The sequence below is a fragment of the Triticum urartu genome, chromosome 6A (assembly GCF_056163025.1).
Source record: "Triticum urartu cultivar PI428250 chromosome 6A, HENAU_Tu73, whole genome shotgun sequence".
In the NCBI taxonomy this organism is placed as follows: domain Eukaryota; kingdom Viridiplantae; phylum Streptophyta; class Magnoliopsida; order Poales; family Poaceae; genus Triticum; species Triticum urartu.
This window is the reverse complement of record NC_141878.1, coordinates 596,414,966-596,429,623: the sequence shown is the minus strand read 5'-3', so window position 1 is coordinate 596,429,623 and position 14,658 is coordinate 596,414,966. Positions and strand designations below refer to the sequence as shown.

Below are 14,658 nucleotides of genomic sequence, written 5' to 3'. Positions count from 1 at the left end.
TTTTGCACAAATTTTAAATCAAACAAGCATCTCAAATGGGAGTAAATTCAGCCAAATGACACCCAAGTTACTGCAACAATATAGTTATACGGTTGACGAAGGGGGCACATGATCATAAACACGTTTCCCTTTCAGATCTGTGCTCAATGAACCATATCTACTGATCAGCCCCATTACATATAACCCTACAAACTTTGGTCTAAAATTTAATTGGATCATAAAATTCTTGAATTCACCAACAATAGTGCCGCAATCACTTTCAACAGGCATTGCAACTTCACAAACAGACCAAATAAGGAAATGCACACCCGACCACTTTTTCTAGGGTAGTACCGACTCCAACAGACTGCTGTTAAACAAACTGCCTCTAGTATCCTGTAGCTATCCTTGCAAGAATATCACCCCTTATTGCATCAGTCCCCAGGAAGTGGATTGTGGCAAGTGACTCGATGCCCCCCTTCCTGATTTGCTTCTCCACCCAACGCCTGTGCCTACTTTCCGCCGGGAACCTTATCGGCTTTAAAGGCGTCACGCCTCGGCATCCGTCACATGTCAGTCTATCAAACAAGTAGACATCCTCTAGATTCACCGCTGCTTCCATGACACGCCTGACATGACTCATCATGTAGTCTTCAGACTGAAAGCAGAAGATGGTGAGCTTGGCCAGACGGTGGTGCTTGAAATTTGATGTAGGTGACTCCCACTCAACGCCCTTGTTATCGCTATAAAATTCCTCCCTCCTTAACTCCTCATCCATTAGCATTTCACATGGATGATCAATTACCTACATGCCACACATAGGACACAGGCAAATGGAACAGGTTAATTTTGCACAGTGAAAGCACGGGTGCGTTCAATCATGCAATGGAGATAATAGAGCAACCCCTCAAACAAAAGCCCGTACGTAAGAACACAATCAGGTAGTAGAGCAGCCCCTCAAGAAAAGAAAAGAAAGAATAGAACATGCTTTGGTTAAGAACAAACCGTCATGTAGAGCTCCTCCAGGGACGGCGCCGCTTCCAAGAAGAACATTGTCCAGGTGAGATCATACCCTTCAGGAATATTAACTAGATTGAGAATCCTTAGTTGCTGGAACACATGTGCCTGCCTTCTGGTCAAACACTCTGGTTGAACCCAAATCTGCAACAATAAGCAACACGATAGGATGAGTACAGAACAAGTGCAAGCCAGGACAAAGCAATCAATCCAACTTACCTTTTCGCATTTAAACCCCAACGTCATGTCTCGAACAGAGGTCTCATGAAGCAGTGTACTCAGCTTGACCATTTTGTGCATAGTGCGAGCAATATTTGAAAGTCTCAGCACCCCAAGCAATGGGACGTAGCCCAGTGACAGTGGTAGTTCTTGTGAAGATCTCCAAAACAAAAACGCCAGGCAGGTGAGATTGGGAACCCAGGTGAGTTCGACCATGTCAAACCGGCAATCGAAAATACTGAGCTCACTGAGCTGTGCGTGTTCAACTTGGAGCGTTATCCAATCCGATGTGTCGCAATTGTGAAAACCTAAATAATTTAATTGCTTGCAAGTGACAAGGATGCTGGAGACAAAGTCCGATTCAGGGAACCTCAAATTCGCCAGCTCAAGGCGTGTGAGACCAGCAAATGCATTGAGGCACTCATTAAAAAATGACACAAACCGTGTCCCATAGTTCAGCACATCATCAGGAATGAGCGTGTGTTCCTTCTCTGTCAAAACTGTGAATTCGGCTTTATCAACCTTGTGTATCGCCATGGCATTGCCAACAGTATGCCCAATGGATATGGGGGCATCACCTCTCAAGTAGAACGCCATGCTCAAGAGGCGGATGGTGCATCCACCAGGATCCCTGTGTTCCAGCATGCTCTTTGTCGCTTTGACCACGGCTGCATTGGCTGCATTGATTGCATTGATCCGACGCAATGTATTGATCTTAGCCAATTTTTCATCCAATTCATCATCAGATACGCTAGTTTGTGAGGGCATGAAATTGCGAGCACTTATTTTAAGCCATGAAAGCTTGGCAGGAAGCTGACTCCAATGTCTGGAGAGGACACTGGTTCTTGTAACGTCACGGCAATTGAGACGGTCAAGAATGTTGACCAGTATGTCGTTGGGCAACTTGCTGAGCCTATCATCTTCATTATATTTCTGCATTTGGCATTGGAATAAATCAGAGTTGTTAGCACATTTTACAGACAAATGCGCGATATTGATAGTCTCAGAGATGCAATTTGTCTACTGCCGCACAAATGAGGCTTTGATTTGATTAAGACAATACAAAATTGATTAAAAAAATGTACCAAAAACTAATCTTTGAAAGACTCGAAAATTGCAATCTTGATGCTGTCTGAAAGACTGAAATTTGACCCCTGGTTGCTAAGGACACCCCCATGGCTCCCTCGTAGTTCTGCTCATGACAATTTATTATACTTTCCCACAGAAGGGAGCAAATTTGATTATACAGACATTATAGTTTCCAACAAAAAGAACAAATTTTTTATATGTTCGCACTACCTTTTATTATTACTTGTTGTGAGAAATACTACAACATATACTCCAAAAAGTACTACGTAGTACAATTAGGAGTAGTTTTTTTTTGCTGGTAATGTTATAAGAAAAAGGATTTGGAGGACCAACTCACCAGCTCGTCGAGGAAGGATTCCGCCTTGATCGATGGTTTGGCCATCAATTTGGCAGCCCGTCGCCGGCGACTAGTCCTCGCCATCGCCCAAGTTGCCGCCGGTCAGTCTAAAAACTGATCGTCTAGAGTTGTTGCTGCGCGTCTTCTCCAAAGACTGGCGGGTGCCGCGGTGCCGCCCGGCCAGAGATCATATAGCTGCTGGATTCGAAAGAGGGCCTGTTTCTGATTGTAATCCGGAAAGGACTGCTTTGATTCCGGATTAGCCACTAAAAAAGGGAGCCGCTTCGATTGCGGATTGCGGGTCGGAGTAGAGCCGCTTGATTGCTTCGATTGCCGGTCGCAGCTCGGAAAGGAGCTGCTGCTGCTGCTTCGATTGGGGGCTGCCGCTCCCAAAGGGGGAGCTGCTTATTTGGGCGCCTCTTCTCAAGCACCGGTGGATCTTCATTCGAGGCATCCGACGGCGAGAGAGTGGAGATCGGCGCAGGGCGGGCGGCGGCGCATAACTGACACCCGATCCCCTTTCCTCTCTTGGTGGAAGGAACCCTAGGGGGCGGCGTGGTTGGGAAGATCGCCATTGTATACTGCGGCCTGCGGTGGAGGAATGATGGGCTAAGGCCCAGTGTTCCTGACGTGAGGCCGAGCTGGGCCGATCGGTGGGTGGCGTCTTCAGCCCAGGACCTTTAGAAAATGACAGAAAATTGCAAGATCGGGCGCTGATCGATCTCTCTCGCTAAAGCGATCTTGCGAATGGAACACGCAGAAAAACTAAAAATGGATTCACTCAAAGAAAAAACACTAAAAATGGAGTACCAAGGTTGAACCCTGGTCGCATGGGTAGGAGCGACCTGTTGTCTGAACAAAGGGGTGGAAATCCTAGGAGTTTCATGCAAATGGAAGATTTTCGTGATTGCTTGGCCGACTGCGGCCTTGCTGACCTAGGCTTCTCCGGGTATCCTTACACATGGGATAACAGAAGACAGGGGCTCAACAATATACAAGTCCGGCTGGATCGATGAACATGAAATGATGATTTTCTTGCCATGTTTCCGGAAACGCATGTCCAGCATATTGTTACGGAGGAATCTGATCATGTTGCATTGCTTGCGCATGTTTTGGAGACAGCTCCAGATCGGGAACGTAGTGGTACGAGGCAATTCAGGTATGAAGAAGCGTGGACACGTCATGAGAGGTATGAGCAGATGATTGCTGAAAAATGGGCGGAAGCGGATACAGGAGGCACTGGCCTTTCTGAGACGTGTCGTAAACTGAGAAAGTTGACCACGAGCATGCAAGAGTGGGGAAGAGTTGTCTTTGGATCCATCCGAAACCAGATAAAGCAACTGAAAGTGCGGCTAAATGATGCTAAATTCAGATCACTACGGACCGGATACTCCACGAAAATTAGAGATATTGAAGAACAACTCCGGGAGGTTTATGCTAGGGAGGAGGTGATGCAGCGGCAAAGATCACGTGTGGATTGGCTAGCGGCAGGAGATATGAACACAAAGTACTTTCAGGCAAGGGCTTCTCACAGGAAAAGGAAGAACACAGTCCGAGCGCTAGTCCGGGAGGATGGATCGAGGTGCACGGTTGATGAAGAGATGCGAGAGATGGCAGCGATGTTCTATTAGATGTTATTCACATCTGAAGGATCGGTAGGTGCTCAGGCTTTGTTGGAAAATATCCCATCGATGGTCTCTGAGAGCATGAACCAAAAACTTGTGGCACCAATCACGGACGAGGAGATTGAGACCGCGCTGTTCCAGATGGGTCCAACTAAAGCTCCAGGTCCGGATGGGCTACCTGCTTTATTCTACCAACGACACTGGTCGTTGGTGAAGGATGAGGTGTGCAGAGTTGTCCGTGATTTTTTTGCCGGAGTGGCAGCACCGGATGCTTTTAATGCGACTGTTATTGTAATGATACCGAAAGTAAACTCACCGGAGTTACTATCTCAATTCCGCCCCATTAGCCTCTGCAATGTTTTATACAAGATAGCATCTAAGGTGTTAGCAAACAGGCTAAAGGCCTTTCTCCCTATTCTGATCTCTGAGGAACAAAGTGCGTTTGTACCGGGCAGGTTAATCACTGATAATGTTTTTGTGGCCTATGAGTGTGTGCATGCTATCAGAAAGAGGAGGTGATAGAGGCAAAGGTGTCCCGATGTTTCGATGAGATGGTGGCTATCGTTTTCTGTGGGAGTCGACCTTGACGATCCGACTACGAACGTGCGAGACGTCGCGCCTTAGCAATCGCTAAACCAACTTCCGAGGGGTTATTGACCACGCCGGAGCACGATCAACCTGACCACGAGGGCCTGTTTCCTGCGAGCAAACGAAGAACAAGCAAGAAACTGAGATTGCAATCTGGATATTGCGAATATAAGATGAAAGCTTTATTGATCAAGGTGGGGTTCTGTGACGTCTTGGTCTGGTCGTTGGACACAAACGAAGTACGCGAAGTTGCAGCTATGGCGAACTTTTAATCTAAACAAAACCCAAAGTCTAAACGACGCCCTAAGGGCTGTATATATGGAGGAAGAGAGGGGAATTTCGTGGCCCTTGAGGGTGGGGTCCGAAACCAACCCTAACTCTTGTTTCCCCCACACATACGGACTCTAAAAATAGCCTATACTTAAGTATTTCGAAATTACATGGGCCTGGCCCATTAATAAGGTGACGCAGCACCTAGAATAGCCTATGGACGAATATTATGAAGTGGCATCTTGTATATTTCGTCCATGGCTTCATGCACTCCTTATGGCGGCTTCAAAGTCCTGAAATCATCACTTGTAACTCCGTTCTTGATCCCCTTGCGCATGCCATCAACTTCATGCGTGTTCTTGCTCCAATGTTCATCCTTCTCCAAGCTAGGCCCTTCATTTGAAAGCAAAACAAATGTATCCAATTTAGGCAGCATCATAATCTCATGAACATTAGAATCATTACCAAGAAACGAAAGTACCTGGTAATTTAATTGGCGTGCGCGAGCTCTAGTAATTGGTCCAGTATATGTAACAGTAGGGGCTGTGGGTGTAACAATGGTATTGATGTCCTCATCAGGAGGAGGAAGAAACCTTTATGTGCAGTAAAATTGGATATGATGAAGGCATACGACAGGGTTGAGTGGATTTTCCTTCAACAAATGCTAGCACGTTTTGATTTTGACAATGCTTGGATTTCCATGATAATGAGGTGTGTGACGTCTGCCAATTTTGTGGTGAAGTTGAATGGGGGCTTATCCAGGATGTTCACTCCATCACGTGGATTGCGGCAGGGGGGTCCGTTGTCCCCATATCTGTTCTTATTTTGTGTCGAAGGTTTTTCTGCGCTACTAAAGAAAGCCCAAGAAGATCATCAAATTAAAGGAGTGTCATCTGGGTGCACTGGCCCCCAGATAACACATCTCCTATTTGCTGACGATAGTATTGTCTTCCTTCAGGGCTCTGTCGATAATTTTCAAGCGCTGAAGGAGATCTTGGGTGTCTATGAGGAGGCTTCAAGTCAGAAAGTGAATCTACAAAAATCTTCGGTTTTCTTTGGCAATGGATGTCAGCAGGAGCTCAAGGACTCCCTAAAGGAGACCATTGGGATCGGGTCTGAGGCATTGAGTGAGCGATATTTGGGTCATTTCAATATGTTGTGGAGAGCTCAAAGAAAAAAGTTACAGGTTGGAAGGGGCAGGGATTGTCTAAGAAAGCACGAGAAGTACTTGTCAAATCGGGGCTTCAATCTACTCCAGCGTTTACCATGAGTTGTTTTCTCCTCTCAAAGAAGATGTGCCGGAACCTGACTTCTATCTCTTCAAAATTCTGATGGGGGGCAGTTAATGGTGAGCGCAAAGTACATTGGATCTCTTGGGACAAAATGTGTGCAGCAAAGAAAGAGGGTGGCATGGGGTTTAGAGATGCCGAGGCCTTTAACCAAGATCTACTTGCGAAGAAAGCTTGGCGGATCCTTAGAGCTCCCTCATCGCTTTGTGCAAGGGTCTTGAAGGCAAGATATTTCAGCGAGGGAGGGATTATGAGTGTAACTTGTCCTGATGGCGGCCCCTACACTTTTAGGAGCATTCTTCATGGTCGGGATTTGCTTCGAGCGGGCCTGGTTTGGCGGGTGGGAGACGGCTCCAGGATAAATATCCACCATGACCAGTGGATACCGCGGAATGGCAGCTTAACACCACTGGGTGCTGAGTATGTTGCGGGAGTTTCCAAGGTTTGTCACCTGTTTGATCAGTCGGGCTTGAGATGGAATGAACAGCTGCTGGACTCCATGTTCTCACCTCAAGATGCAGCGGATATAAAGCAGATCAATATTGGCGGAGAGAATGTGGAGGATTATCTAGCGTGGAACTTTACCAAGGATGGACATTTTACAGTACGTTCGGAGTATCACCTGCGAATCTCTCAGAATCGAGCTAGATCAGGCGGACAGGGATCCTCCTCAACAGTAAATCAACACAAGAGCTGGATGGCTGTGTGGGACACGTCGGCTCCGGGAAAGGCAAAGATTCACATGTGGCGTTTGCTCCGCAATGGTTTGGCTGTTGGGCATGAACTACAGCGACGTAAAATCAAAGCGGGAGTTTTTTGCATGGCATGTGGAAGGGATGAGACAATTTATCATAGATTCTGGGGATGTCCTCACTCGGCTGTTTTTTTTTGGAAAAAACTGCAATCGGAAAAGGGAATTGCGGTGGCGATCCCACCGTGTCAGCTTGATTCCCAGAGGGCAGTTGCAAGATGGCTTCTTGAGTGGTTCGAGCATGCAGGAGAGGAGGAGCGAGCTGTTATGATACAAGCGGTATACGCGCTTTGGCTAGCTCGTAATGAGGCCCGGGATGGCAAACGGATTGAGGAACCACATGAAATAATGAAGCGGGTGATGAGGCTAGTTGAAGAATGGCAACAAGTTCATGAGAAACAAACTACTGAGCGCCACCCTATAGTGCGTGCGAGGTGGGAAGCGCCGGATGAGGGATAGGTAAAGGTAAATGCTGATGGGGCGTTTTCCAAAAGTCGAGGTCAGGGTGGAGCGGGGGTGGTCTTGAGAAACCATGAGGGAGGTTTTATGGGTGCGGCTTGCCTCTTCATCGACCATGCGACGTGCGCGGAGCAGGCGGAGGTGGTGGCTTGCCGGCGAGCGATCCAGCTAGCAACCGAAGCAAATGTGCAACGGCTACATGTGGAGCTGGACAACCTTGGGGTAGTGGCAGCGATCAACAAGAATGACCAAGATCTCTCGCCCTTGGGTTCGAGCACCCAGGAGATTAAGCGCATGCTAACCCAGTTTATGCAGGTCAGAGTATCTTGGGCACGGAGAGAAGCGAATGGCGCTGCTGATAAGCTTGCTAAAGTTGGTTTGGGAGATGAGTATTGTAATGTGTGGTGGAATGTACCACCGGAGTCTATCCTCCAGATTATCTCAGATGAGATTCCTGGCTACGTTTAAATAAAGATACGTTTGATCCTAAAAAAAAGGAGCGACCTGTTGTAGTAACAGATCGAGAAAAGAAGAACCAACTGTCAATATTTATCGGGTGGTATGTTTCAACAACTTCTTTCTCCCCAGACCAAAGTTATCATGATGTTCCTACGTAACCTACCATGTCTGTGATGCATAAATTACCATCCATTCGAGACGACCTGCCACCTCCCCTTTGCCAAAATCTCCTACCTCTCGGACTGATTATCCTGTAGAAGCCTCATTAATCACATCGCCAACAACGCCGTCACCATCCTCCGATCATTGGTGGAGATGCCATGATGAAGCAGAACAAATACGATGTGCTAGAGAAAACTCACGAAAATACATAACAAAAAAAGTTATCACGCTACTATTTACACATGAGTATTGGGGTGTTTTTCAACAATTTATTTCCTCGGGTTAAAAAAGTTATCATGCCTAGGCTAAGTAAGTTGGCGTGCATATATTATGATGGTATTTACACATGAGTTATCAGAGGATGTTTTGCAACAACTTTTCTCTCTCAGATCAAACAGTTACCATGGCTGTTGTGCGTATATTACCATGCAATTTACACATGAGTTACCAAGGGTTCGAGGAAGACGTTCAACGGTGTTTCAAAAAAAATCGGTACGCTTGCCAAATAAAATTTAAAAACCAAAGGGGTGAATGGATGACCTAGGTTGCTGGTTCGCCAACCACTAGGTTCAATGGGTAAAAAATCGAACTAAGTGTGAAAAAAATCAGAAACTGAACTAACTTGTTTGTGTGCAAATATAGTAGTGTAGACAGGTTAAGGGCTTTTTTGATTCAATGGAATTTTATAAGATTTTTGAAGGATTGAAATCCTTGGGATTTTTTTTCCTATGTTGGTCATTTGATTCATAGGATTGAATCCCATATGAATTTATCCTATGAAATCTTTTGTACTACATTTCATTGGAAATCTAACATCCACCCAATCTCTTTTTACGATTCCTTTGTTTTTTCCGTGCCATCAAACACTCATTGTTAATTCTATAGGATTCAAGTGGGCATGCCATTCCAACCCTATACTTTTTCTATTCCTACATTTTCAAAATACTACGAATCAAAGAGACCCTAAATAGTACTCCCTCCTATTCTTTTTTCTCTGCGTATAAGTTGAGACCCAGATACCAAGGAGAGCTTGGTTCGTTTTCTTTTGGACAATTTCACCCCTCTGCTTTGCATGCGAGGAGACGCGTTCTTTTAATCACTGCATGTAACCGATTGGCTGGCGGTTCGGTTTCCACTTTTCTCTCCCCACGGGCCCCAGTGCATGGTCGGCTGGATTGGTTGGCTTCTGCATGCATAGGCCTAGTTACTGCTGTAGAGGTCATAATTACCGTTGCAGAAGCAGGGTAGGGATGGAAATCATAGCAGAAAGAGGCAAGTGCGCAGAGAAGAAGGGAACGGAGGGAGTATATCTGCTTTCAATCTTGCAAGAAAAAGAACATAGCTGAGCAAAAGGTCACTTTGAAACCCAGGTACATTGGAGCCCTATTTTTTGAACTGTGCCAAAATGCTTTTTTAAAGTTTTAAAAAATTCTGAAAACAAATCAACATGTTTATATGAATGTATATTACACATGTGTAAATTTTGATGCTGAAATAAGTAACCATGTGAGTTACACAAAAATGACAAAATCATTGTTTAGATGAACAGTGCATGCATTATTCACTATTTGGAAATCACCATTTTGTCATTTTTATATAGGTCGCCTATTTACTTATTTCATCACCAAACTTTACACATGTGTAATATACATCCATATGATCACGTAGAATTTTTTTCAGAATTTTTTAAAACATTAAATGTGATTTTCAAAGTATTTAAAATAAGGTCCTCCAATACACCCGGGTTCCAAAAATCCACTCTCCATAGCTGAGCTGAGTTTGCTGAGGTTCAAGTTTCGAATCCTCACATTAATTTTTGCACGAAATAAAAACAAAACAGGCGACGAAGGATTACTAGCGAGGAGCCATGGAAACCGGGAGGATCCAGGATCTTTGGTTGATTTCCGATCGTTCGGAAGTTACATTTATCAAATATATAAACCATATCAACTTTATGCTAACAGCCACCTCAGATCAATACAACTCAATGCACTTTGTATGAAATTTAAGTGGATCATGAAAATTCTTGAATTCACAGACAATAATGCTACAAAACTACATTCAACTAAATTTAGCTATACAAGGATAACCTCCAGCTAATCTTCAACGACACCCAAAGAATCTACAGCTATCCTTGGACGATGTTCAGCCTTTATTTCATTAGATGACAGGAAGTGGATTTTGGCAAGTGACCCAATGCCCCGGGGCATTCGCTTCTGCACTGCACGCTGGTCCTCGTTTGTATATGGGAACTTTATAGGCTGATTCACGCCTGGGCACATGCCACGTACCAGTGCATCATACCTGCGCGCATTCTTTACTTTCTCTTGGCACTTGGCACATACCAGTCTATCATACAGGTAGACATCCTGTAGATTCACCGCTGCTTTCAGGACACACCTGACATGACTCACCATGTAGTCTTTAGCTTGAAAGCCGACGAGGATGAACTTGGCCAGATAGTGGTGCTTGAAATTCGATGTAGGCGATTCCCATTCAACGCCCTTGTTCTCACTATACAACTGCTCCCTCCTAATCTCCCGATTCATTTCCATTTCACACGGATGGTCCCATACCTACATGCATGCCACCAATAGGACAAAGGTAAATGAAGCAGGTTAATTTTGCACTCCAAGTGAAAGCACAGGTGCATGCAATCATGCAACAAAGATAACAGACCAATCCTTCAAACAAAAGACTGGAGGTGCAGACATGCAGTTGCGTAGTAGAGCAACTCCTCAAAAAAAGAAAGAACAGAACAATCTTTATTAGCTATAAGAACATACCGTCATGTAGAGCTCCTCCAGGGACGGCGCCGCTTCCAAGAAGAACATTGTCCAGATGAGATCATACCCTTCAGGAATTTTAACTAGATTGAGAATCTTTAGTTGCTGGAATACATATGCCTGCCTTCTGGTCAAACACTCTGGTTGAACCCAAATCTGCAATAAGCACATGATAGGATGAGTAGAGAACAAGTGAAACCAGGACAAAGCAATCAACCCACAGCTTACCTTTTCGCATTGAAACCCCAACGTCAGGTCTCGAACAGAGGTTTCATGAAGAAAAGTACTTAACTTGAGCATTTTGTCCAAACTACGAGCAGCATTTGAAAGTCTCAGAACCTCGAGCAATGGGACATAGCCCAGTGCCAGTGGAGGTTCTCTGGAAGTTAACCAAAACAAAAACACCAGGCAGGTGAGTTTCGGAACCCAGGTGAGTTTGACCATGTCAAAACGGCAATCAACAATACTGAGCTCAATGAGCTGTGCGTGTTCAACTTGGAGTGTTATCCAATCCTCTGTGTCACAATTGAAAAAACCTAAATAATTTAATTGCTTGCAAGTGACAAGTATGTTAGAGACAAAGTTGGATTCACGGAATCTCAAATTCTCCAGGTATAGGCGCGTGAGACCAGCAAATGCATTGTGGCATTCATTAAAAAATGACACAAACCGTGTCCCATAGTTCACCACATCATCAATACTGCACTTGCGTCCCTTCTTCTCTGTCAAAACTGTGAATTCGGCTTTCTCAACCTTGAGTGTCGCCATGGCATTGCCAACAGTATGCCCAACAGATATGGGTACACTGTCTCTCAAGTAAAACGTCATGCTGAGGCGAATGGGCCATCCACCCGGATCCCTGCGTGCCAGTATGCTCTTTATCACTTTGGCTACAGCTGTATTGGCCACAGCTTTGGCTACAGCTGCTGCATTGGCCAAGGCTTTGGCTACAGCTGCTGCATCAGCCAAGGCTTTGGCAACAGCTGCACTGGTCCTCCGAACCAATTCAGCATCGGACACTGCTGCATTGGCCGGATCTTTGGCCACAGCTGCAGTGGTCCTCCGAACAATTTCAGCTTTGGAAATGCTGGTTTTAGTTTCTGACGGCAGGAGGTCCCGAGCACTGATTGTAAGCCATGGGACCATGGCAGGAAGCTGACTCCACCGTCTCGAGAGGACACTGGTTCTCGTAGCGGCGCGAACATCGAGCCGGTCGAGAATGTTGACCAGGATGTCATTGGGCAAGCTGCTGATCCTATCATCTGGATTGCCTTTCTGCATTTGGCACTCAAAACAGATTAGAGTTGATATCACCATAATACAGTCAGTTATGCAATATTGCAAGTCTGAAAAAATGCAAGTTTGATTGTCTCAGAGATACAATTTGTCTACTGTCGCAAAGATGCAGATTTGATCTACCTAAGATAACACAAATTCAATTTAATTTGTACCAAAAAAAGTTAGATGTGATACGATTTTTGATACTGTCTGAAAGACTGAAATTTGACCCCTGGTTGCTGAGGAAAATTAAGTCATTCAGAGGAAGTGGAGGACAAGGAACTCACCACCATGGTCGAACCGGATGGCTTGGCCATCAATTTGGCAGCCCGTCGCCGGCTACTAGTCCTCGCCATCGCCCAAGTTGCCGCCGGTCAGTCTAAAAACTGATGTCTAAGGAGTTGCTGCTGCGTCTTCTCCGAATATTGGAGGGTGCCGCCAGGCCAGATATATATAACTGCTGGGTTCCCGACACCAATGGAAACTCTCGTTTAAAAATTGAAAATTCTATCTATACAACGGAAAATATCCGAAAGGGGAGACGAATTCGAAAGAGGACCTGATTCTGATTGTAGCCCGGGAAGGACTGCTTTGATTCCGGACTGCCGCTTCGATTGCGGACCGCAGCTCGAAAAGGAGTTGCTGCTGCTGCTTCGATTGGGGGCTGCAGCTCCCACTTTGGGAGCTGCTTATTTGGTCGACTCTGCTCAAGCACCGGTGGATCCTCATTCGAGGCATCCGACGGCGACGGTGACGGCGAGAGAGTGGAGATGGGCGCACGGCAGGCGGCGGCGCATTACTGACACCCGATCCCCTTTCCTCTCTTGGTGGAAGGAAGGAACCCTAGGGCCTGGTACGAGAGGGGGGCGGCGTGTGATCGGGAAGATCACCGCTTTATTCTGCGGCCTGCGGTGGAGGAATGATGGACTAAGGCCGAGCTGGGCCGATCGATGGGTGGCGTCTTCAGCCCAGGACCTTGAGCTAATCACAGAAAGTTGCAAGCAAAAACGGATTTTGGTGGGCTCGCCAAGTGTTTATACAGTGCTGCTGGAACACACAGGAAAAACTAAAAATGGAGTACCAAGGTTGAACCCTGGTCGCATGGGTAGGAGCGACCTGTTGTAGTAACAGATAGAGAAAAGAAGAACTAACTATCAATATTTACGTACAAAACATTTTAAAAAATGTTAACCAAGCAATTGCAAAAAAAAAAATCTTAAATGCATGCAGAGAGAATGTGTGTCATGTATACACAAAAATATACAGAAAAAACAATGTGTATGCAAAAATTTGAAAAATGTAGAAAAGTATTTTTAGAAAACAAATGTGGCCGCGCTCGGGACGTGGGGGAAATCGGTGGGGAGGGAGAGAGCGACGGGCGAGGGCGAGTGGAGTGGCAGGGGGGAAGTGGGAGAGGGGATCGAGGGGGCGCAAGCAGCGTCCTTATCCCCTCCGGGGGCCTGTAGCGGCGCGGGACGGCGAGCTGGTCCGTTGGCGACAGCGGGCGCGGTCAGACGAACAGTGGGGGCGAGGGGAGAAGACGATAACGACGTGAAGGTGGCAGCTGGGCCACCTGGGCCCGCCGGGTGGGCTATGGTCCGGGAAAAAAGCAGGGGGGGGGGGCTTTTCCATTGTTTTAATGTTCTATTTTTCTATTTGCAATTTTCTTTTCTTTTACAGTTTCTATTTCTATTTTCTTATTAGCTTCTTTTTATTTTTAGTATTATAAAATACAACACTAGCCCCCTAAATCAACATTAGTAATTATACCACTGCCACAAAAAATTTGAGGTTTAAATAAAATATCATAGTATTTTTATAATTTAAAAAGGAATTAAATTATTGTTTAGGCCACTGTTTTGATTATTTTACGCATTTAAGAACTTTGCAAAAAATGTTGGTTTACCACCAGAATTAGTTATGGAATAGTTGCAATACTTTGAACATTTTAATTCTGACATTTGAAAACTTTATAGTTTGACTTGATTTTAAATTAGAATTTGAACGGGGTTTGAATCAACGTGAGTTTATCAATAATAACCGTGGTGACGTGGCCTCATTAGTAGAGGGTTACTATAGCTTAATTATCTGGGCGCCACAATTCTCCTCCGCTACAAGAAATCTCGTCCCGAGATTTATAAGGGGGTAAGGGGGAAGGGATTTGATTACGAAATTATAACGGGTCTTCTCGGTCTTGGTTGCCCTTCTCGAAGAGGTCGATCCACTACGTTGATGTCTTCATTTCGCTGCTTCAGGGCAGCATGATGAAGTCATCATCCCTTCTTCGTACTTACGAATGGGGTATGAGGGGAAAGCTATAAGGATGGATGTCTGAAAGGATCGGCATCTG

General features: G+C 45.4%; 2 protein-coding genes across 3 annotated transcripts; both read right to left on the bottom strand.

Annotated features, from left to right (window-relative positions):
- LOC125528025 (FBD-associated F-box protein At3g49020) lies at positions 1-3,194 on the bottom strand. Its single transcript, XM_048692542.2, has 4 exons — positions 2,642-3,194; positions 1,216-2,148; positions 985-1,140; positions 1-784 (listed from the first exon to the last, which is right to left on the bottom strand). Exons 1-4 carry the CDS (start codon positions 2,723-2,725, stop codon positions 368-370), a joined length of 1,590 nt encoding a protein of 529 aa, XP_048548499.2. The 5' UTR covers positions 2,726-3,194; the 3' UTR covers positions 1-367.
- Positions 3,195-10,218: 7,024 nt separating this feature from the next.
- Positions 10,219-13,194, bottom strand: LOC125528026 (uncharacterized). 2 transcript variants are annotated; one of them, XM_048692544.2, is made up of 5 exons: positions 12,868-13,194; positions 12,596-12,768; positions 11,259-12,305; positions 11,031-11,186; positions 10,219-10,820 (listed from the first exon to the last, which is right to left on the bottom strand). In XM_048692544.2, the coding sequence occupies exons 2-5, from the start codon at positions 12,662-12,664 to the stop codon at positions 10,341-10,343; spliced, it is 1,752 nt and encodes a 583-aa protein (XP_048548501.2). In that variant the 5' UTR covers positions 12,665-12,768; positions 12,868-13,194; the 3' UTR covers positions 10,219-10,340. The 2 variants fall into 2 exon arrangements, with proteins under 2 accessions (XP_048548501.2, XP_048548500.2); XM_048692543.2 differs by having other exon boundaries at positions 12,596-12,765.
- Between the last annotated feature and the right edge of the window lie 1,464 nt (positions 13,195-14,658).

Bases quoted from the DNA above. Each gene is read 5' to 3' on its own strand.
- LOC125528025 (XM_048692542.2), bottom strand. From the start codon at position 2,725: ATGGCGAGGACTAGTCGCCGGCGACGGGCTGCCAAATTGATGGCCAAA. The intron at 2,149-2,641 runs GTGAGTTGGTCC...TGCCAAATGCAG, and splicing joins AATCCTTCCTCGACGAGCTG to AAATATAATGAAGATGATAG. The intron at 1,141-1,215 runs GTAAGTTGGATT...TTATTGTTGCAG, and splicing joins TGGGGTTTAAATGCGAAAAG to ATTTGGGTTCAACCAGAGTG.
- LOC125528026 (XM_048692544.2), bottom strand. From the start codon at position 12,664: ATGGCGAGGACTAGTAGCCGGCGACGGGCTGCCAAATTGATGGCCAAG. The intron at 11,187-11,258 runs GTAAGCTGTGGG...TGCTTATTGCAG, and splicing joins TGGGGTTTCAATGCGAAAAG to ATTTGGGTTCAACCAGAGTG. The intron at 10,821-11,030 runs GTATGTTCTTAT...GCATGCATGTAG, and splicing joins TGGAGGAGCTCTACATGACG to GTATGGGACCATCCGTGTGA.